This window comes from Epinephelus lanceolatus, chromosome 16 (genome assembly GCF_041903045.1).
Source record: "Epinephelus lanceolatus isolate andai-2023 chromosome 16, ASM4190304v1, whole genome shotgun sequence".
Classification (NCBI taxonomy): domain Eukaryota; kingdom Metazoa; phylum Chordata; class Actinopteri; order Perciformes; family Serranidae; genus Epinephelus; species Epinephelus lanceolatus.
The window spans coordinates 767,580-788,991 of NC_135749.1; the positions used below are offsets into that span (position 1 = coordinate 767,580).

The following is a 21,412-nucleotide window of genomic DNA, read 5'->3' on the forward strand; positions in this document are numbered from 1 at the left end:
TTTGTCTGTAATTTTTTTATTTTTGGTGACTTTTGCTTCGGGTTTTTTTTTGTGGAGAAAATATGGACAATTTAGTTATTTTTGATGATTTTGTTTTTCTTTAGAATTTCTTTAACAATTTTGTTTTCTTTACAATGTTTTGGTGATTTTGTTTTCCTTTAAAAACTGTTGGTATTTTTTTTTTCTAAAAATTTTGCCAATTTTTTTATTTAATTTTGGAAGATACTTTACTATTATTTTTGCCTGTTTTTTTAGCTATTTATTTCTATATGATATTTTATGGTAATTTTTTTGTGATATTTTAATTCAAAATTGTTTGTATTTTTGATGTTTTTTTTTCATTTTTTCATTTGTTTGTTTGTTTTTCTGTGAAAATTTTGGCAATTTTTTTCCTTTACTTCTTTTTTGGTTTGTTTTAAGTTTTGGCGATTTTTTTCTGATTTTGGAAGATTTTTTTAACTATTATTTTTGTTGTTGTTTTTTTGGCCATTTTGAGAATTTTTTTTGTGACTTTTTATTTAAAAATTTTTTTGGATTTTTTTTTTCTTGTAGTTTTTTTTCTTTTTTTGGCGTTTTGTTTGTTTGTTTCTTTGGCAATGGTTTTCTGTAAAAAAATGTTGGCAATTTTTTCTTTAATTTGGTGGATTATTTTCTTGTGTTTTTTTTTCTTTGAAAATTTTGGGCAACTATTTTGGCAATTCTTTTTAAGAATTTTTTGATTTTTTTTTTTCATCTGATGGTTAATGGCCTCTTCGTTTGCGAGGACAAGGAGGGCGCGCAATTCCTTGTCTCCCCAGTTGCTCATCTTTACAGTGTCTGTCAGGTTTGTGTTTCCCTCTTGCTAATTCCTGCTATCAGCTGTTTCCTGTTTATCCACCGCCAGTGGCTCGCACGTGCGGCGTCATCAACAACTCCTCCCACAAGTCTTCATCAGCCCCTCGCGTGGCAGAAGGCCGCCTAGTTCTTTTTAAACTGAAAGGGTTCCTCCAATATGTCTACCCTACAAGGAGGAAAATTGGGCACCTCGGATCAACTCGCCAATCCGGCTCTGTGTGTCTAAACGCTCGCAGCTTGCCGGCAAAACGGCCCAACATTCGCGGAAAATCTGGCAGTGTAAAAGAGGCTACTGTTTTTGGTGATTTTTTTTGTCTTTCAAATTTTTGGGCATTTTTTAATTCATTTTCATTTGTTTGTTTTTATTAATAGTGACAATCTTTTTCTTTAAAATGTTTTTTTTTTTTTTCTTAAAAGTTTTGCAGATTTTTTAAAATAAAACATGTAGGCTTGAGCGGCACATTTTCTTTTAAAAAAAAATGCCCAACTTACACCATTTATCAGAGCCAGAAAATGTTGAATTCTAACTTTTCAATTCAATTCAATTCAATTTTATTTATAAAGCCCAATATCACAAATCACAATTTGCCTCACAGGGCTTTACAGCATACGACATCCCTCTGTCCTTAAGACCCTCACAGCTGATCAGGAAAAACTCCCCAAAAAAAACCCCTTTAACGGGGAAAAAACGGTAGAAACCTCAGGAAGAGCAACTGAGGAGGGATCCCTCTTCCAGGACGGACAGACGTGCAATAGATGTCGTACAGAACAGATCAGCATAATAAATTAACAGTAATCCATATGACACAATGAGACAGAGAGAGAGAGAGAGAGACAGAGAGAGAGAGAGAGAGACAGAGAGAGACAGAGAGAGACAGAGAGAGAGAGAGAGATGCAGGTAATGACAGTAGCTTACAACAACATTAATGAAAGTAATAATATTATAGTTATAGTTCTGGCTACTGTGGTACAATATGTTGAAAGTATGTATTAATATCTGGCAGTATACATGTGTGACAATAGTCATATGTGTATAATAACAGTAGAAGTATGACTAATGACTAATGATGGCAGCAGCAGCAGGAGGCATCTGGCAGGATGTCATCAGATAAAGAGTCTCTGAGTTGTTTGGGGCCAAGAACAATAACTTCAGTTTTGTCTGAATTTAACATCAGGAAATTTGTGCTCATCCAAGTTTTTATGTCTTTAAGGCAGTTATGGAGTTTAGTTAATTGATTACTTTTTTTTCAGACAGTCTTTGGACACATCACGAGTGCTGAATGAAAAACATAAATAAATCTGAGCTTAAAAAAGTGATTTTTCATCTCAATCACTTTATTCTACATTTATTTATATTTAAAAAAAAAAAAAAAAAAAAAAAAAAGTTTATTTGTCATATTTGTAGCCCAGGGAGGGTTAAGAAAAAAAAGTTACACTTGAGCCACCCGTGTCTTTGTGTCCAAGAAGTTTTCTGGAAATGATTAAATTGAATTATTAAATAAAATAAAACACACACACAGATTTTATTTTAACAGGGCTGATTTGAAATGATTTATTTTTACAGTCGAACATTCATGTGTCTGAGTTTCTGCTCAAAAAAAATCCTGAAAACCTGAACTGTCCCTTTAAAAGATGTCAGAGGTCAGCGTCCAATCAGAGAGGAGGAGGAGGAGGAGTGAAATTTCAGCTGGTTGTTTGTGTCTGTCTGACCTTTGACTTGAAAGAGGAGCAGGAAGACCTTTAACTTTAGTTTTTAATTCTTTATTCCTCTATCCTTTCCTCTGTCCTCTCCTCTGTCCTCTCTCCTCCGTCCTCTCCTCTGTCCTCTCCTCTGTCCTCTCTCCTCCGTCCTCTCCTCTGTCCTCTCTCCTCTGTCCTCTCTCCTCCGTCCTCTCCTCTGTCCTCTCCTCTGTCCTCTCTCCTCTGTCCTCTCCTCTGTCCTCTCTCCTCCGTCCTCTCCTCTGTCCTCTCCTCTGTCCTCTCTCCTCTGTCCTCTCCTCCGTCCTCTCTCATCCGTCCTCTCCTCCGTCCTCTCTCCTCCTTCCTCTTCTCTGTCCTCTCCTCCTTCCTCTCCTCTGTCCTCTCCTCCTTCCTCTCCTCTGTCCTCTCCTCCTTCCTCTCCTCCGTCCTCTCTCATCCGTCCTCTTCTGTCCTCTCCTCTGTCCTCTCCTCCGTCCTCTCTCCTCCTTCCTCTCCTCTGTCCTCTCCTCCGTCCTCTCCTCTGTCCTCTCCTCCTTCCTCTTCTCTGTCCTCTCTCCTCCGTCCTCTCCTGTCCTCTCTCCTCTGTCCTCTCCTCTGTTCTCTGTCCTCTCTCCTCCGTCCCCTCCTCCGTCAGGCAGTGGTGTCCTCTCCCAGCAGCCAGTACGTCCTCATGCGTCCCTTCCCCTTCATCTCGATCTCTCCTCTGAGCTGCAGCTGGAAGCAGCTGAACTCCTGAAGGACCTGACAAGTTGCCTCCGACACGTGGATCCTCAGAGCTGAGGGAATGTCACGACAACATTAAGACAACGTCACAACAACATTAAGACAACGTCACAACAACATTAAGACAACGTCACAACAACATTAAGACAACGTCACAACATTATAACAACAAAAAGTTGTCTCATGTTCAGCTGAGACAGGACGTGATGCGTGTGTGTGTTACCCTCTCCATTGGACTCCATGCGTGACGCCGTGTTGACGGTGTCTCCAAACAGACAGTACCTGGGCATCTTCAGACCAACCACACCTGCACACACCGGACCTGCACGCACACGCGCACACACACACACACACACACACACACACACACAGAGTTGTTATTTTATGGTCCTTCTATAACACTCACACAGCCCTGTACTTTTCCACAGTGACAACTGCCCAAAATGTCCCCCTATTGCCGGTAGCTGACACTGGTCCTCACAAAGAGCACAGATAAGCACACACACACCCACACACACACACACACACACACACACACCACTGACCACTGTGTATGCCGATGCGCAGCCGCAGCTGCTGGTTGGCTCGGTGTCGAATCCTGAAGCTCTTTACAGCATCCAGCAGAGCGAGAGACATCCGGGCCACCTCCCGCCCATGGAGCTTCCCGTTCCTCACCGGCAGACCAGACACCACCATGTAGGCGTCACCAATGGTCTCCACCTGGGAGCGGCAGAGGGAACTGTTAGCTTAGCATGAAGAGAGGAAGTAGAGGGAAACTGTTAGCTTAGCATGAAGAGAGGAAGTAGAGGGAAACTGTTAGCTTAGCATGAAGAGAGAAAGCAGTGGGAAACTGTTAGCTTAGCATGAAGAGAGGAAGTAGAGGGAAACTGTTAGCTTAGCATGAAGAGAGGAAGCAGTGGGAAACTGTTAGCTTAGCATGAAGAGAGGAAGCAGTGGGAAACTGTTAGCTTAGCAAGAAGAGAGGAAGCAGTGTTAGCTTAGCATGAAGAGAGGAAGCAGTGGGAAACTGTTAGCTTAGCAAGAAGAGAGGAAGCAGTGTTAGCTTAGCATGAAGAGAGGAAGTAGAAGGAAACTGTTAGCTTAGCTTAGCTTAGCTTAGCATTGTGAGGAACGTTTTCACCTTGTAAACATCAAAGTTGTCGATGATGGCATCGAAGCAGGTGTAGAGGTCGTTCAACAAGGTCACGACCTGGAATTAGAAAAACAAACAGGTGATGATGTCATCACAGGGAATAGGTATGTGTTCTTCTGTAATAACTAGTGCTGCACAATTAATGTAATCACAATCGCGATGTCGGGCTGTGCGATTACGTAACCGCATAAAAGGCTGCAATTTGCGATTTAATGTAGGCTAAATAAATGTTAACGTGTGTCTGTGAACGTCACTGCCTCTCCTGTAGTGTGTGGAGTTTGTTGACATCACGTCCACAAGCTATCCTGGTGCGTGCAGCCGGCGTGCAGCAGTGACCAACACAGACGCTGAAGAAGAGCATGAGCTCGACCATGAACAGGCTGAGTTGGTGGCAAAAAAACGTCTGTTACATGGCGATACTTTGGATTCAGGTACGGCGACGTTGAACAGAAAGACGTGCTGTGTAAAAGTGTAAAAGTTAAAGTCGCCACGTCCTGCGGCAACACGACCAATCTATATCAGCACTTGAGACAGCACAGGGAAAAGTAGGAAGAGTGCATGTGAGAGAAAGACGAGCCGTGTAACGTTAAAGACAATGAGACAACTGAAAGACACCAGAGCCTCATAAAACAACATCCAAGCACAGTTAAGCAAACATGTGTAAGTGTCACAGGGAAATCACAAACTATATAACAAATGAAAAATTGAGCAACTTTGCTCGGGTTCGGCCCACTTGACATGCTGCTGTGTTGTGCTATGGCGCTGGAATTTGTCATTTACGTGACAACGCCTGAACGCAACACAGGCTCGCTCCGCTGTGTGTACAGTGTCGTGCTGCGCTGCTGTGTGAGCAGCGTGTTTGACTGTGCTCAGTCTGTTGATGGTCATTGACACACTGTCTGTCCATAACAATAACTCTGTCAGGTCAGTGCCCCCTGATATAATGTAGGGAAACACTGAGTCAAGCAACAAGACTCATGATACCATTTATTTATTATATTGTAATCGCAATCGCACATTTTTATCATATCATGCAGCACTAGTAGTAACACCTGGTGTCGCCACCAGAGGGCGTCTGAGCCCCGTGGGTTCTGCTGACCTGCAGTGGCGTGCTCTCAGCGGACAGGGCGGTGAAGCCAATGATGTCACTGAAGTAAATGGTGACGGAGTCGAACGCCTCAGCCTGAACCGTCTCACCTCGCTTCAGCTGCTCCGCTACAGAACTGCAACACAGGACAAGTAGTTGAGTACTTAGTATAGTTACTGTGGGAGTACTAGAGTACAGAGTAATAGATTACTGTGGCAGTATCTTGTACAGCAGTAGTGAGTATAGTGACAGTAGGAGTAATAGAATACAGAGTAAAAGTTTACTGTGGAAGTATCTGGTAGAGTAATAGATTACTGTGGCAGTATCTGGTACAGCAGGTTCTCAGCCTTGCGTTTCTCTTCATGATACGCATGTGTTCGTTCCTCAACCAGCTCCTCCAGGTTGTTGGCGTATTGTTCCATACGGGACAGAAGGTTGTCCAAGATGTTGGAGCCATAACCTCTGAGGAGACAGGGGGACAGACAGAGGACAAATAAGGGGACAGACAGAAGACAAATAGGGGGACAGACAGAGGGACAGACAGAGGACAGACAGAGGGACAGACAGAGGGACAAATAAGGGGACAGACAGAAGACAAATAGGGGGACAGACAGAGGACAGACAGAGGATAGACAGGGGGACAGACAGAGGGACAGACAGAAGACAGACAGAGGACAGACAGAGGGACAGACAGAAGACAGACAGAGAACAGACAGAGGGACAGACAGAAGACAGACAGAGGACAGACAGAGGGACAGACAGAGGATAGACAGAGGGACAGACAGAGGATAGACAGAAGACAGACAGAGGACAGACAGAGGGACAGACAGAGGATAGACAGAGGGACAGACAGAGGATAGACAGAGGGACAGACAGAGGGACAGACAGGGGGACAGACAGAGGGACAGACAGAGAACAGACAGGGGAACAGACAAAGGGACAGACAGAGGACAGATAGGGGGACAGACAGAGGGACAAGACAGAGGATAGACAGGGGGACAGACAGAGGAACAGACAGAAGACAGACAGAGGACAGACAGAGGGACAGACAGAGGATAGACAGAGGGACAGACAGAGGATAGACAGAGGGACAGACAGGGGGACAGACAGAGGGACAGACAGAGAACAGACAGGGGGACAGACAAAGGGACAGACAGAGGACAGATAGGGGGACAGACAGAGGGACAGACAGAGAACAGACAGGGGGACAGACAGAGAACAGACAGGGGGAGAGACAGAGGGACAGACGGGGGAAAGACAAGGGGACAGACAGGGGGACAGACAGAGGGCAGACAGGGGGACAGACGGGGACAGACAGAGGGACAGACAGAGGGATAGACAGGGGGACAGACAGAGGGACAGACAGAGAACAGACAGGGGGACAGACAAAGGGACAGACAGAGAACAGACAGAGGGACAGACAGAGGAACAGACAGAAGACAGACAGAGGGACAGACAGAGGATAGACAGAGGGACAGACAGGGGGACAGACAGAGGGACAGACAGAGAACAGACAGGGGGACAGACAAAGGGACAGACAGAGGACAGATAGGGGGACAGACAGAGAACAGACAGGGGAACAGACATAGGGATAGACAGGGGGAGAGACAGAGGGACAGACGGGGGAAAGACAAGGGGACAGACAGGGGGACAGACAGAGGGCAGACAGGGGGACAGACGGGGACAGACAGAGGGACAGACAGAGGGATAGACAGGGGGACAGACAGGGGGACAGACAGAGGGACAGACAGAGGACAGATAGGGGGAGAGACAGAGAGACAGACGGGGGAAAGACAAGGGGACAGACAGGGGGACAGACGGGGACAGACAGAGGGACAGACAGAGGATAGACAGGGGGACAGACAGAGGGACAGACAGAGAACAGACAGGGGGACAGACAGAGGGACAGACGGGGAAAAGACAAGGGGACAGACAGGGGGACAGACAGGGGGACAGACGGGGACAGACAGAGGGACAGACAGAGGGATAGACAGGGGGACAGACAGGGGACAGACAGAGGGACAGACAGAGGTACTACAGTTGAGGTTTGTAGTAAAGAGACTAACGTATCCCGTCCCACCCTGTCCTTTCCTGTTTTGTCCTGTCTCATCCTGTCCCGCCCTGTCCCTTTCTGTTTCGTCCTGTCCTATCCTATCCTGTCCATCCTCACCGGTGCTGTTTCCTCAGCAGGATCTTGATGGTGTTGAAGTCCGGTCTGTCCCCCGGCTCTTCACTCCAGCAGCGCTGCATCAGGACGCCCAGCTCCTCGCTGTGACTGTGGAAGCAGAGGGACGGACGAAGGGGGGACGCGCCGCCATGACGCACTGCCTGGACGATCTCTGAGGGGACAGGGAGAACAGTATTAGATCCTGCTGATGTGAACCTGTCTCAGCTACTCAGCCTCAGATCAGTCCACAGCTTTCTCTTTCCACCAATCAGGACTCAGCTTATCAGTACGTGTCATCACTGTGTGTTCATCACATGATGAAGAGAGCGGTGTGTCTGTGACAGTGTGGGGAGGGGACCTGGTAGGTAGTCCCCACACCTGATCATAGTCCCCACACCTGAACATAGTCCCCACACCTGATCATAGTCCCCACACCTGATCATAGTCCCCACACCTGAACATAGTCCCCACACCTGAACATAGTCCCCACACCTGATCATAGTCCCCACACCTGAACATAGTCCCCACACCTGATCATAGTCCCCACACCTGATCATAGTCCCCACACCTGAACATAATCCCCACACCTGATCATAGTCCCCACACCTGAACATAGTCCCTACACCTGATCATAGTCCCCACACCTGAACATAGTCCCCACACCTGAACATAGTCCCCACACCTGATCATAGTCCCCACACCTGATCATAGTCCCCACACCTGAACATAGTCCCCACACCTGAACATAGTCCCCACACCTGATCATAGTCCCCACACCTGAACATAGTCCCCACACCTGATCATAGTCCCCACACCTGATCATAGTCCCCACACCTGAACATAATCCCCACACCTGATCATAGTCCCCACACCTGAACATAGTCCCTACACCTGATCATAGTCCCCACACCTGAACATAGTCCCCACACCTGATCATAGTCCCCACACCTGAACATAGTCCCCACACCTGAACATAGTCCCCAAACCTGATCATAGTCCCCACACCTGAACATAGTCCCCACACCTGAACATAGTCCCCACACCTGATCATAGTCCCCACACCTGAACATAATCCCCACACCTGATCATAGTCCCCACACCTGAACATAGTCCCTACACCTGATCATAGTCCCTACACCTGATCATAGTCCCCACACCTGAACATAGTCCCCACACCTGATCATAGTCCCCACACCTGATCATAGTCCCTACACCTGATCATAGTCCCTACACCTGAACATAGTCCCCACACCTGATCATAGTCCCCACACCTGAACATAGTCCCCACACCTGATCATAGTCCCTACACCTGATCATAGTCCCCACAGCTGATCGTAGTTCCTACACCTGATCATAGTCCCCACACCTGATCATAGTCCCTACACCTGATCATAGTCCCTACACCTGATCGTAGTCCCCACACCTGAACATGGTCCCTACACCTGATCATAGTCCCCACACCTGAACATAGTCCCCACACCTGATCATAGTCCCTACACCTGAACATGGTCCCCACACCTGATCATAGTCCCTACACCTGATCATAGTCTCCACACCTGAACGTGGTCCCCACACCTAACTGTAGTCTCCACACCTGACCGTAGTCCCCACACCTGATTGGGTCCCCACACCTGAATGTGGTCCCCACACCTAACTGTAGTCTCCACACCTGAACGTAGTCCCCACACCTGACTGATGTCCCAACATCTGACTGTAGTCCCCACACCTGAATGTAGTCCCCACACCTGAACTTAGTCCCCAAACCTGAACGTAGTTTCCACACCTGATCATAGTCCCCACACCTGAACGTAGTCCCCACACCTGAACATGGTCCCCACACCTGATCATAGTCCCCACACCTGAACGTAGTCCCCACACCTGATCATGGTCCCCACACCTGAACGTAGTCCCTACACCTGATCATAGTCCCCACACCTGATCATAGTCCCCACACCTGAACATAATCCCCACACCTGAACATAGTCCCCACACCCGAACATAGTCCCCACACCTGATCATAGTCCCTACACCTGATCATAGTCCCCACAGCTGATCGTAGTCCCTACACCTGATCATAGTCCCCACACCTGATCATAGTCCCTACACCTGATCATAGTCCCTACACCTGATCGTAGTCCCCACACCTGAACATGGTCCCTACACCTGATCATAGTCCCCACACCTGATCATAGTCCCCACACCTGAACATAGTCCCCACACCTGATCATCGTCCCCACACCTGAACATAGTCCCCACACCTGAACGTGGTCCCCACACCTAACTGTAGTCTCCACACCTGAACGTAGTTCCCACATCTGACTGTAGTCCCCACACCTGAACGTAGTCTCCACACCTGAACGTAGTCCCCACACCTGACTGATGTCCCCACATCTGACTGTAGTCCCCATACCTGACTGACGTCCCCACACCTGAACGTGGTCCCCACACCTGAACGTGGTCCCCACACCTGAACGTAGTCCCCACACCTGACTGATGTCCCCACATCTGACTGTAGTCCCCATACCTGACTGACGTCCCCACACCTGACTGTAGTCCCCACACCTGAACGTGATCCCCACACCTGAACGTGGTCCCCACACCTGAACGTAGTCCCCACACCTGACTGATGTCCCCACATCTGACTGTAGTCCCCATACCTGACTGACGTCCCCACACCTGAACGTGGTCCCCACACCTGAACGTGGTCCCCACACCTGAACGTAGTCCCCACACCTGACTGATGTCCCCACATCTGACTGTAGTCCCCATACCTGACTGACGTCCCCACACCTGACTGTAGTCCCCACACCTGAACGTGATCCCCACACCTGAACGTGGTCCCCACACCTGAACGTAGTCCCCACACCTGACTGATGTCCCCACATCTGACTGTAGTCCCCATACCTGAACGTAGTCTCCACACCTGAACTTAGTCCCCACACTTGACTGTAGTACCCACACCTGAACACAGTCCCCAAACCTGACTGTAGTCCCCACACTGTATCTTAAGAAAACATAGATGGACCTTTTGGTGTCAGGATGTGTGAGTCCAGGTAGAAGACGCCGCGCAGCAATGCCACTTCCTGTAGGATGATACTGAAGCTGTAGATGTCTCCTTTCTGTGTCCCACAGGGGGGAGGACACTCTGTCCTCAGCAGCTCCGGAGCCGTCCACAGCTTACCTGCGGGGAAGGTCACACTCAGGTAAATCAGGTTTCACCACACACAGTTTCAGGTGCTTGAGGTGTTTCTGATGTCACATGGAGGTGCTTGTTTGTTTGTTTGTTTGTGAATAGAAAATGTTTGTGTGTGTGTGTAGTCGTACGTGCATAGTAGGCATGCGTGTCCTCGGGGCAGCTGGCGGTGCGCAGACTCTCCAGACCATAATCGGTGATCTTCAGGACGAAGCGACTGTCCACCACACAGTTGGAGGACTTCAGGTTGCCGTGGGAGACGATGACACTGTTGTGGAGGAACAACATGCCCTGATAACAAATAACAGCAACAACAACAATAAACACAACATGGTCACATGATGATGATGATGATGACTTTGAATTTCCCCTCTGGGGGATCAATAAAGTATACCTTATGATGATGATGAAGAGGATGAGGATGTGTTACCTTGACGATGTCGGTGATCAGAGAGTATCTGAACATCCAGTCCAGAGTGATGTTGTCACTCTCCATCAGGTCCTGGAGGATGCACAAACACACACTCTGTCATTATGACGCAGAGACAGCAGAGACAACAGAGTCGTAGCAGAGATGTAGCAGAGACAACAGAGTCGTAGCAGAGACAACAGAGACGGAACAGAAACAACAGAGTCGTAGCAGAGATGTAGCAGAGACAACAGAGATGGAGCAGAGATGTAGCAGAGACGTAGCAGAGACAACAGAGATGTAGCAGTGACAACAAAAACGTAGCAGAGACGTAGCAGAGACAACAGAGTCGTAGCAGAGACAACAGAGACAGAGCAGAAATTTGAATTTTTTGCATGTGTGTTTGCCCCTTAGTGGTCAATTTACAGGTGTTTCTCCAACTGCCAGCAAGATCCAAGTCCAAACGGTGAAATTTTGAATTATTTGTAAATTTGTCATTTAATGCTTAATAAATAAACACACAGTGTTATTCCACATCTCGAAACAAAGACATTATGACAAAATATTTTGATTTAATGAAATGTATGAATTATCTTCTGGGTCCAAACTCCACTTTTGTCCATGTCCAACAACCTTAGTCTCAGTGCTGACAGACATAAGATTAGCTCAGTGACTTTTAAATTCAAGAAAGACAAGCTAAAGATCAGCGCTTCCTCTTAAGTATTTATAACGTGTCCTTACCGTAACACTTAGCGATCCTTTAATCTGACCTATATTTAAATAATACGTTCATATTACGATTAAATTTGTGTATATTGCTATGCATCCCACGAGGTAAGGCAACAGGAAATATACACTGGCAAAAGTGGGCGGGGCAGCATGAGGTAAGTTCAACCCAATGCAATTAAATACAACAACTCTGCAGTGAATTCAACTTTTACCAAATTTTTATTGTTCAGGCGGCACAGTGGAGCAGTGGTTAGCATTGTCTTCTCACAGCAGGAGGATTCCTGGTTCGAAAGTTCGAGCCCCGGGAGGGAGCCCCTCTGTGTGGAGTTAACATGTTCTCCCCGTGTGGTTAATGTGTGATACATTTAATAACCGATTTAAAGGCTGTGTGTTGTAAATGTTCCAGAACAATAAGAACAGACACATGTCCACTGTCTCTGTGTCTCGGTCTCCTGGTGTCTCCGTCCTGTTGTTGATGTTGCGACTTTGTAATCTGCAGTCAAACCCACGCTGAGTGAAGACAGCTGCTGCAGTGTGAAGGAGGAGGAGGAGGAGGAGGCGTCGGCCTACACGCCGGCAGCTCACCATCCAAAACAGAAACAACCTACAGCTGGCTGACATGTGTTCACATGTTGCTAGGTTACCATGCCCTCAGGTTGCTAGGTTACTGAGAGGAGAAAAAATCTGATGTGTGAAGGAATGTGAGAGGACCACTGGAGACAAAACGAGCTGAGGGTATAAGGAGCTGATAGAGGGGTATATAGAGCTGATAGAGGGGTATATAGAGCCGATAGAGGGGTATATAGAGCTGATAGAGGGGTATATAGAGCTGATAGAGGGGTATATAGAGCCGATAGAGAGTATAAAGAGCCGATAGAGAGGTATATAGAGCTGATAGAGGAGTATATAGAGCTGATAGAGGGGTATATAGAGCTGATAGAGGGGTATATAGAGCCGATAGAGAGTATAAAGAGCCGATAGAGGGGTATATAGAGCTGATAGAGGGGTATATAGAGCTCATAGAGGGGTATAAAGAGCTGATAGAGGGGTATAAAGAGCTCATAGAGGGGTATAAAGAGCTGATAGAGGGGTATATAGAGCTCATAGAGGGGTATAAAGAGCTGATAGAGGGGTATATAGAGCTCATAGAGGGGTATAAAGAGCCGATAGAGGGGTATACAGAGCTGATAGAGGGGTATATAGAGCTCATAGAGGGGTATATAGAGCTGATAGAGGGGTATAAAGAGCCGATAGATGGTATAAAGAGCCGATAGAGGGTATAAAGAGCTGATAGAGGGGTATATCAAACTGATAGAGGGGTATATAGAGCTGATAGAGGAGTATAAAGAGACGATAGATGGTATAAAGAGCTGATAGAGGGTATAAAGAGCTGATAGAGGGGTATATCAAACTGATAAAGGGGTATAAAGAGACGATAGATGGTATAAAGAGCCGATAGAGGAGTATATAGAGCCAGTAGAGGGTATAAAGAGTCGATAGAGGAGTATAAAGAGCCGATAGAGAGTATAAAGAGCTGATAGGAGGTATAGAGAGCCGATAGGGGGTATAAAGAGCCGATAGGGGGTATAAAGAGCCGGTAGAGAGTATAAAGAGCTGATAGGGGGTATAGAGAGCTGATAGAGGGGTATAAACAGCCGGTAGAGGGGTATAAAGAGCCGATAGAGGAGTATAAAGAGCCGATAGAGGGGTATAAAGAGCCGATAGAGGGGTATAAAGAGCCGGTAGAGAGTATAAAGAGCTGATAGGGGGTATAGAAAGCCGATAGAGGGGTATAAACAGCCGGTAGAGAGTATAAAGAGCTGATAGAGGGGTATATAGAGCCGATAGGGGGTATAGAGAGCCGATAGAGGGGTATAAAGAGCCGGTAGAGAGTATAAAGAGCTGATAGAGGGGTATATAGAGCCGATAGGGGATATAGAGAGCCGATAGAGGGGTATAAAGAGTCGATAGAGGGGTATAAAGAGCTGATAGGAGGTATAGAGAGCCGATAGAGGGTATAGAGAGCCGATAGGGGGTATAAAGAGCTGATAGGGGGTATAAAGAGCCGGTAGAGAGTATAAAGAGCTGATAGAGGGGTATATAGAGCCGATAGGGGGTATAGAGAGCCGATAGAGGGGTATAAAGAGTCGATAGAGGGGTATAAAGAGCTGATAGGAGGTATAGAGAGCCGATAGGGGGTATAAAGAGCCGATAGAGGAGTATAAAGAGCCGATAGAGAGTATAAAGAGCTGATAGGAGGTATAGAGAGCCGATAGGGGGTATAAAGAGCCGATAGAGAGTATAAAGAGCTGATAGGGGGTATAAAGAGCCGATAGAGGGGTATAAAGAGCCGATAGGGGGTATAAAGAGCTGATAGAGGGGCTGATGGATGGGGTGATAGATGGTTCATGTGCCCTACCTGCAGGCTGCCTCTGGGACAGTACTCGGTGATAACGCACATGTTCGGCGGATCAATGCTGGCGCCAATGAAGTGGGTCAGGTGCTCGTTCTGAACATCTCGCATCTGCAAAGGGACAGAGGCCAATGGTTCAAATCCCACCGAGACCATCAACGTCCAACAAGCAAGGCACTGAAACCCCACATAGGCCGATAGGTTGGTCTGTCTGTCAGTAGGGAGGTCAGTTGGTGAATCAGTTGGTAGGCCAGTAGGTAAGTCACTGGTGAATCAGTTGGTGGATACGTTGGTAGGTCAGTTGGTGGGTCAATAGTTGGATCAGTTGGTGGGTCAGTTGGTGGATCAGTTGATGGATCAGTTGGTGGGTCAGTTGGTGGATCAGTTGGTGAGTCAGTTGGTGGGTCAGTTGGTGGATCAGTTGGTGGGTCAGTTGGTGGGTCAGTTGGTGGATCAGTTGGTGGGTCAGTTGGTAGATCAGTTGGTAGGTCAGTTGGTGGGTCAGTTGGTGGATCAGATGGTGGGTCAGTAGGTGGGTCAGTTGGTGGGTCAGTTGGTGGGTCAGTTAGTGCCTCAGTTGGTGGGTCAGTAGGTGGGTCAGTTGGTGGATCAGTTGGTGGGTCAGTTGGTGGATCAGTTGGTGGGTCAGTTGGTGCTTCAGTTGGTGGGTCAGTAGGTGGATCAGTTGGTGGGTCAGTTGGTGGATCAGTTGGTGGGTCAGTTGGAGCGTCAGTTGGTGGGTCAGTAGGTGGATCAGTTGGTGGGTCAGTTGGTGGGTCAGTAGGTGGATCAGTTGGTGGGTCAGTTGGTGGATCAGTTGGTGGGTCAGTTGGTGGGTCAGGTGGTGGATCAGTTGGTGGATCAGATGGTGAGTCAGTTGGTGGATCAGTTGGTGGGTCAGTTGGTGGATCAGTTGGTGGATCAGATGGTGGATCAGTTGGTGGGTCAGTTGGTGGATCAGTTGGTGGGACAGTTGGTGGATACGTTGGTAGGTCAGTTGGTGGGTCAATAGTTGGATCAGTTGGTGGGTCAGTTGGTGGATCAGTTGGTGGGTCAGTTGGTGGATCAGTTGGTGGGTCAGTTGGTGGGTCAGTAGGTGGATCAGTTGGTAGGTCAGTTGGTGGGTCAGTTGGTGGGTCAGTTGGTGGATCAGTTGGTGAGTCAGTTGGTGGGTCAGTTGGTGGATCAGATGGTGGGTCAGTTGGTGGATCAGCTGGTGGGTCAGTTGGTGAATCAGTTGGTGGATCAGATGGTGGGTCAGTTGGTAGGTCAGTTGGTGGGTCAGTTGGTGGATACGTTGGTAGGTCAGTTGGTGGGTCAATAGTTGGGTCAGTTGGTGGATCAGTTGGTGGATCAGTTGGTGGGTCAGTTGGTGGATACGTTGGTAGGTCAGTTGGTGGGTCAATAGTTGGATCAGTTGGTGGGTCAGTAGGTGGATCAGTTGGTGGCTCAGTTGGTGGATCAGTTGGTGGCTCAGTTGGTGGATCAGTTGGTAGGTCAGTTGGTGGGTCAATAGGTGGATCAGTTGGTGGGTCAGTTGGTGGATCAGTTGGTGGGTCAGTTGGTGGATCAGTTGGTGGGTCAGGTGGTGGATCAGTTGGTGGATCAAATGGTGGGTCAGTTGGTGGATCAGTTGGTGGGTCAGTTGGTGGATCAGTTGGTGGCTCAGTTGGTGGCTCAGTTGGTGGATCAGTTGGTGGGTAAGTTGGTGGATACGTTGGTAGGTCAGTTGGTGGGTCAATAGTTGGATCAGTTGGTGGGTCAGTTGGTGGATCAGTTGGTAGGTCAGTTGGTGGATCAGTTGGTGGGTCAGTTGGTGGATCAGTTGGTGGATCAGATGGTGGGTCAGTTGGTGAATCAGTTGGTGGATCAGATGGTGGGTCAGTTGGTGGGTCAGTTGGTGGATACGTTGGTAGGTCAGTTGGTGGGTCAATAGTTGGATCAGTTGGTGGGTCAGTTGGTGGATACGTTGGTAGGTCAGTTAGTGGGTCAATAGTTGGATCAGTTGGTGGGTCAGTTGGTGGATCAGTTGGTGGGTCAGTTGGTGGATCAGTTTGTGGGTCAGTTGGTGGGTCAGTTGGTGGATCAGTTGGTGGGTCAGTAGGTGGGTCAGTTGGTGGGTCAGTTGGTGGATCAGTTGGTGGATCAGATGGTGGGTCAGTTGGTGGATCAGTTGGTGGGTCAGTTGGTGAATCAGTTGGTGGATCAGATGGTGGGTCAGTTGGTGGATCAGTTGGTGGATACGTTGGTAGGTCAGTTGGTGGGTCAATAATTGGATCAGTTGGTGGGTCAGTTGGTGGATCAGATGGTGGGTCAGTTGGTGGGTCAGTTGGTGGATACGTTGGTAGGTCAGTTGGTGGGTCAATAGTTGGATCAGTTGGTGGGTCAGTTGGTGGATCAGTTGGTGGGTCAGTTGGTGGATCAGTTGGTGGGTCAGTTGGTGGATACGTTGGTAGGTCAGTTGGTGGGTCAATAGTTGGATCAGTTGGTGGGTCAGTTGGTGGATCAGTTGGTGGGTCAGTTGGTGGATACGTTGGTAGGTCAGTTGGTGGGTCAATAGTTGGATCAGTTGGTGGGTCAGTTGGTGGATCAGTTGGTGGGTCAGTTGGTGGATCAGTTGGTGGGACAGTTGGTGGATACGTTGGTAGGTCAGTTGGTGGGTCAATAGTTGGATCAGTTGGTGGGTCAGTTGGTGGATCAGTTGGTGGGTCAGTTGGTGGATCAGTTGGTGGGTCAGTTGGTGGGTCAGTAGGTGGATCAGTTGGTAGGTCAGTTGGTGGGTCAGTTGGTGGGTCAGTTGGTGGATCAGTTGGTGGGTCAGTTGGTGGGTCAGTTGGTGGATCAGATGGTGGGTCAGTTGGTGGATCAGCTGGTGGGTCAGTTGGTGGATCAGTTGGTGGGTCAGTTGGTGGGTCAGTTGGTGGATCAGTTGGTGGGTCAGTAGGTGGGTCAGTTGGTGGGTCAGTTGGTGGATCAGTTGGTGGATCAGATGGTGGGTCAGTTGGTGGATCAGTTGGTGGGTCAGTTGGTGAATCAGTTGGTGGATCAGATGGTGGGTCAGTTGGTGGATCAGTTGGTGGATACGTTGGTAGGTCAGTTGGTGGGTCAATAATTGGATCAGTTGGTGGGTCAGTTGGTGGATCAGATGGTGGGTCAGTTGGTGGGTCAGTTGGTGGATACGTTGGTAGGTCAGTTGGTGGGTCAATAGTTGGATCAGTTGGTGGGTCAGTTGGTGGATCAGTTGGTGGGTCAGTTGGTGGATCAGTTGGTGGGTCAGTTGGTGGATACGTTGGTAGGTCAGTTGGTGGGTCAATAGTTGGATCAGTTGGTGGGTCAGTTGGTGGATCAATAGTTGGATCAGTTGGTGGGTCAGTTGGTGGATCAGTTGGTGGGTCAGTAGGTGGATCAGTTGGTGGGTCAGTTGGTGGATCAGTTGGTGGATCAGTTGGTGGATACGTTGGTAGGTCAGTTGGTGGGTCAATAGTTGGATCAGATGGTCGGTCAGTTGGTGGATCAGTTGGTGGGTCAGTTGGTGGATCAGTTGGTGGGTCAGTTGGTGCTTCAGTTGGTGGGTCAGTAGGTGGATCAGTTGGTGGATCAGATGGTGGATCAGTTGGTGGGTCAGTTGGTGGATCAGTTGGTGGGACAGTTGGTGGATACGTTGGTAGGTCAGTTGGTGGGTCAATAGTTGGATCAGTTGGTGGGTCAGTTGGTGGATCAGTTGGTGGGTCAGTTGGTGGATCAGTTGGTGGGTCAGTTGGTGGGTCAGTAGGTGGATCAGTTGGTAGGTCAGTTGGTGGGTCAGTTGGTGGGTCAGTTGGTGGATCAGTTGGTGGGTCAGTTGGTGGGTCAGTTGGTGGATCAGATGGTGGGTCAGTTGGTGGATCAGCTGGTGGGTCAGTTGGTGAATCAGTTGGTGGATCAGATGGTGGGTCAGTTGGTAGGTCAGTTGGTGGGTCAGTTGGTGGATACGTTGGTAGGTCAGTTGGTGGGTCAATAGTTGGGTCAGTTGGTGGATCAGTTGGTGGATCAGTTGGTGGGTCAGTTGGTGGATACGTTGGTAGGTCAGTTGGTGGGTCAATAGTTGGATCAGTTGGTGGGTCAGTAGGTGGATCAGTTGGTGGCTCAGTTGGTGGATCAGTTGGTGGCTCAGTTGGTGGATCAGTTGGTAGGTCAGTTGGTGGGTCAATAGGTGGATCAGTTGGTGGGTCAGTTGGTGGATCAGTTGGTGGGTCAGTTGGTGGATCAGTTGGTGGGTCAGGTGGTGGATCAGTTGGTGGATCAAATGGTGGGTCAGTTGGTGGATCAGTTGGTGGATCAGTTGGTGGCTCAGTTGGTGGCTCAGTTGGTGGATCAGTTGGTGGGTAAGTTGGTGGATACGTTGGTAGGTCAGTTGGTGGGTCAATAGTTGGATCAGTTGGTGGGTCAGTTGGTGGATCAGTTGGTAGGTCAGTTGGTGGATCAGTTGGTGGGTCAGTTGGTGGATCAATTGGTGGATCAGATGGTGGGTCAGTTGGTGAATCAGTTGGTGGATCAGATGGTGGGTCAGTTGGTGGGTCAGTTGGTGGATACGTTGGTAGGTCAGTTGGTGGGTCAATAGTTGGATCAGTTGGTGGGTCAGTTGGTGGATACGTTGGTAGGTCAGTTAGTGGGTCAATAGTTGGATCAGTTGGTGGGTCAGTTGGTGGATCAGTTGGTGGGTCAGTTGGTGGGTCAGTTGGTGGATCAGTTGGTGGGTCAGTAGGTGGGTCAGTTGGTGGGTCAGTTGGTGGATCAGTTGGTGGATCAGATGGTGGGTCAGTTGGTGGATCAGTTGGTGGGTCAGTTGGTGAATCAGTTGGTGGATCAGATGGTGGGTCAGTTGGTGGATCAGTTGGTGGATACGTTGGTAGGTCAGTTGGTGGGTCAATAATTGGATCAGTTGGTGGGTCAGTTGGTGGATCAGATGGTGGGTCAGTTGGTGGGTCAGTTGGTGGATACGTTGGTAGGTCAGTTGGTGGGTCAATAGTTGGATCAGTTGGTGGGTCAGTTGGTGGATCAGTTGGTGGGTCAGTTGGTGGATCAGTTGGTGGGTCAGTTGGTGGATACGTTGGTAGGTCAGTTGGTGGGTCAATAGTTGGATCAGTTGGTGGGTCAGTTGGTGGATCAATAGTTGGATCAGTTGGTGGGTCAGTTGGTGGATCAGTTGGTGGGTCAGTAGGTGGATCAGTTGGTGGGTCAGTTGGTGGATCAGTTGGTGGATCAGTTGGTGGATACGTTGGTAGGTCAGTTGGTGGGTCAATAGTTGGATCAGATGGTCGGTCAGTTGGTGGATCAGTTGGTGGGTCAGTTGGTGGATCAGTTGGTGGGTCAGTTGGTGGATCAGTTGGTGGGTCAGTTGGTGGATACGTTGGTAGGTCAGTTGGTGGGTCAGTTGGTGGATCAGTTGGTGGGTCAGTTGGTGGGTCAGTTGGTGGATCAGCTGGTGGGTCAGTTGGTGGATACGTTGGTAGGTCAGTTGGTGGGTCAATAGTTGGATCAGCTGGTGGATCAGTTGGTGGGTCAGTTGGTGGGTCAGTTGGTAGATCAGTTGGTAGATCAGTTGGTGGGTCAGTTGGTGGATCAGATGGTGGGTCAGTTGGTGGATCAGTTGGTGGATCAGTTGGTGGGTCAGTTGGTGGATCAGTTGGTGGATCAGTTGGTGGATCAGTTGGTGAGTCAGTTGGTGGGTCAGTTGGTGGATCAGTTGGTGGGTCAGTTGGTGGCTCAGTTGGTGGAACAGTTGGTGGATCAGTTGGTGAGTCAGTTGGTGGGTCAGTTGGTGGATCAGTTGGTGGGTCAGTTGGTGGATACGTTGGTAGGTCAGTTGGTGGATCAGTTGGTGGATCAGTTAGCGGATCAGTTGGTGGATCAGTTAGTGGATCAGTTGGTGGATCAGTTGGTGGGTCAGTTGGTGGGTCAGTAGGTGGATCAGTTGGTGGATCAGTTAGTGGATCAGTTGGTGGATCAGTTGGTGGGTCAGTTGGTGCGTCAGTTGGTGGGTCAGTAGGTGGGTCAGTAGGTGGATCAGTTGGTGGGTCAGTTGGTGGGTCAGTAGGTGGATCAGTTGGTGGGTCAGTTGGTGGGTCAGTTGATGGATCAGTTGGTGGGTCAGTAGGTGGATCAGTTGGTGGGTCAGTTGGTGGGTCAGTAGGTGGATCAGTTGGTGGGTCAGTTGGTGGGTCAGTTGATGGATCAGTTGGTGGGTCAGTTGGTGGATCAGTTGGTGGCTCAGTTGGTGGATCAGTTGGTGGATCAGATGGTGGGTCAGTTGGTGGATACCTTGGTAGGTCAGTTGGTAGATCAGTTGGTGGATCAGTTGGTGGGTCAGTTTGTGGATCAGTTGGTGGGTCAGTTGGTGGATACCTTGGTAGGTCAGTTGGTAGATCAGTTGGTGGATCAGTTGGTGGGTCAGTTGGTAGGTCAGTTGGTGGGTCAGTTGATGGATCAGTTGGTGGGTCAGGTGGTGGATACGTTGGTAGGTCAGTTGGTGGGTCAGTTGGTGGATCAGTTGGTGGGTCAGTTGGTGGATCAGTTGATGGGTCAGTTGGTGGATACGTTGGTAGGTCAGTTGGTGGATCAGTTGGTGGATCAGTTGATGGGTCAGTTGGTGGATCAGTTGGTGGATCAGTTGGTGGGTCAGTTGGAGTTCTTACATGTTTCAGTTCGAACAGAAGTTTCCTTGTCAGCTCTATTCGTTTCTTGTTGATGTATTTAATGGCGGCCAGGTTCCCCTGTAGGAACAAAATTAATTATTCATGAGATCATCATGTTACGACATCATCAGTGGGTGGTGTCAGCTGGTGTCAGACCTTATAGTATCCAGTCTTGGTGTAGATCTGGAGGTTTCCCTCCATCGTCATCAGAGAACCATAGTTAGATCCTTTCTGCACAGAATCGGGGAATTTTTATATGTTATGTTAAGTCCAAATAAAGCTAATAAAATGTCTGAGAAATAATATTAAAATGTCGAAAAGATTTAAAT

The 21,412-nt window shown here is 48.6% G+C and overlaps 1 protein-coding gene across 1 annotated transcript in view; it reads right to left on the minus strand.

Annotated features, from left to right (window-relative positions):
* Positions 1 to 2,355: 2,355 nt before the first annotated feature.
* The window catches only part of npr1a (natriuretic peptide receptor 1a), a 45,247-nt gene continuing 26,190 nt past the window's right edge, over positions 2,356 to 21,412 (minus strand). Inside the window, exons 10-22 of the mRNA XM_078175772.1 lie at positions 21,240 to 21,314; positions 21,084 to 21,161; positions 14,416 to 14,520; positions 11,289 to 11,360; positions 10,990 to 11,149; positions 10,691 to 10,846; positions 7,669 to 7,837; positions 5,814 to 5,960; positions 5,511 to 5,634; positions 4,400 to 4,468; positions 3,804 to 3,978; positions 3,482 to 3,580; positions 2,356 to 3,311 (exon numbers count right to left, since the gene is read on the minus strand). Coding sequence (XP_078031898.1) covers positions 3,166 to 3,311; positions 3,482 to 3,580; positions 3,804 to 3,978; positions 4,400 to 4,468; positions 5,511 to 5,634; positions 5,814 to 5,960; positions 7,669 to 7,837; positions 10,691 to 10,846; positions 10,990 to 11,149; positions 11,289 to 11,360; positions 14,416 to 14,520; positions 21,084 to 21,161; positions 21,240 to 21,314 — 1,575 coding nt within the window. The 3' untranslated portion in view covers positions 2,356 to 3,165. The remainder of the gene's footprint in view (positions 3,312 to 3,481; positions 3,581 to 3,803; positions 3,979 to 4,399; positions 4,469 to 5,510; positions 5,635 to 5,813; positions 5,961 to 7,668; positions 7,838 to 10,690; positions 10,847 to 10,989; positions 11,150 to 11,288; positions 11,361 to 14,415; positions 14,521 to 21,083; positions 21,162 to 21,239; positions 21,315 to 21,412) is intronic.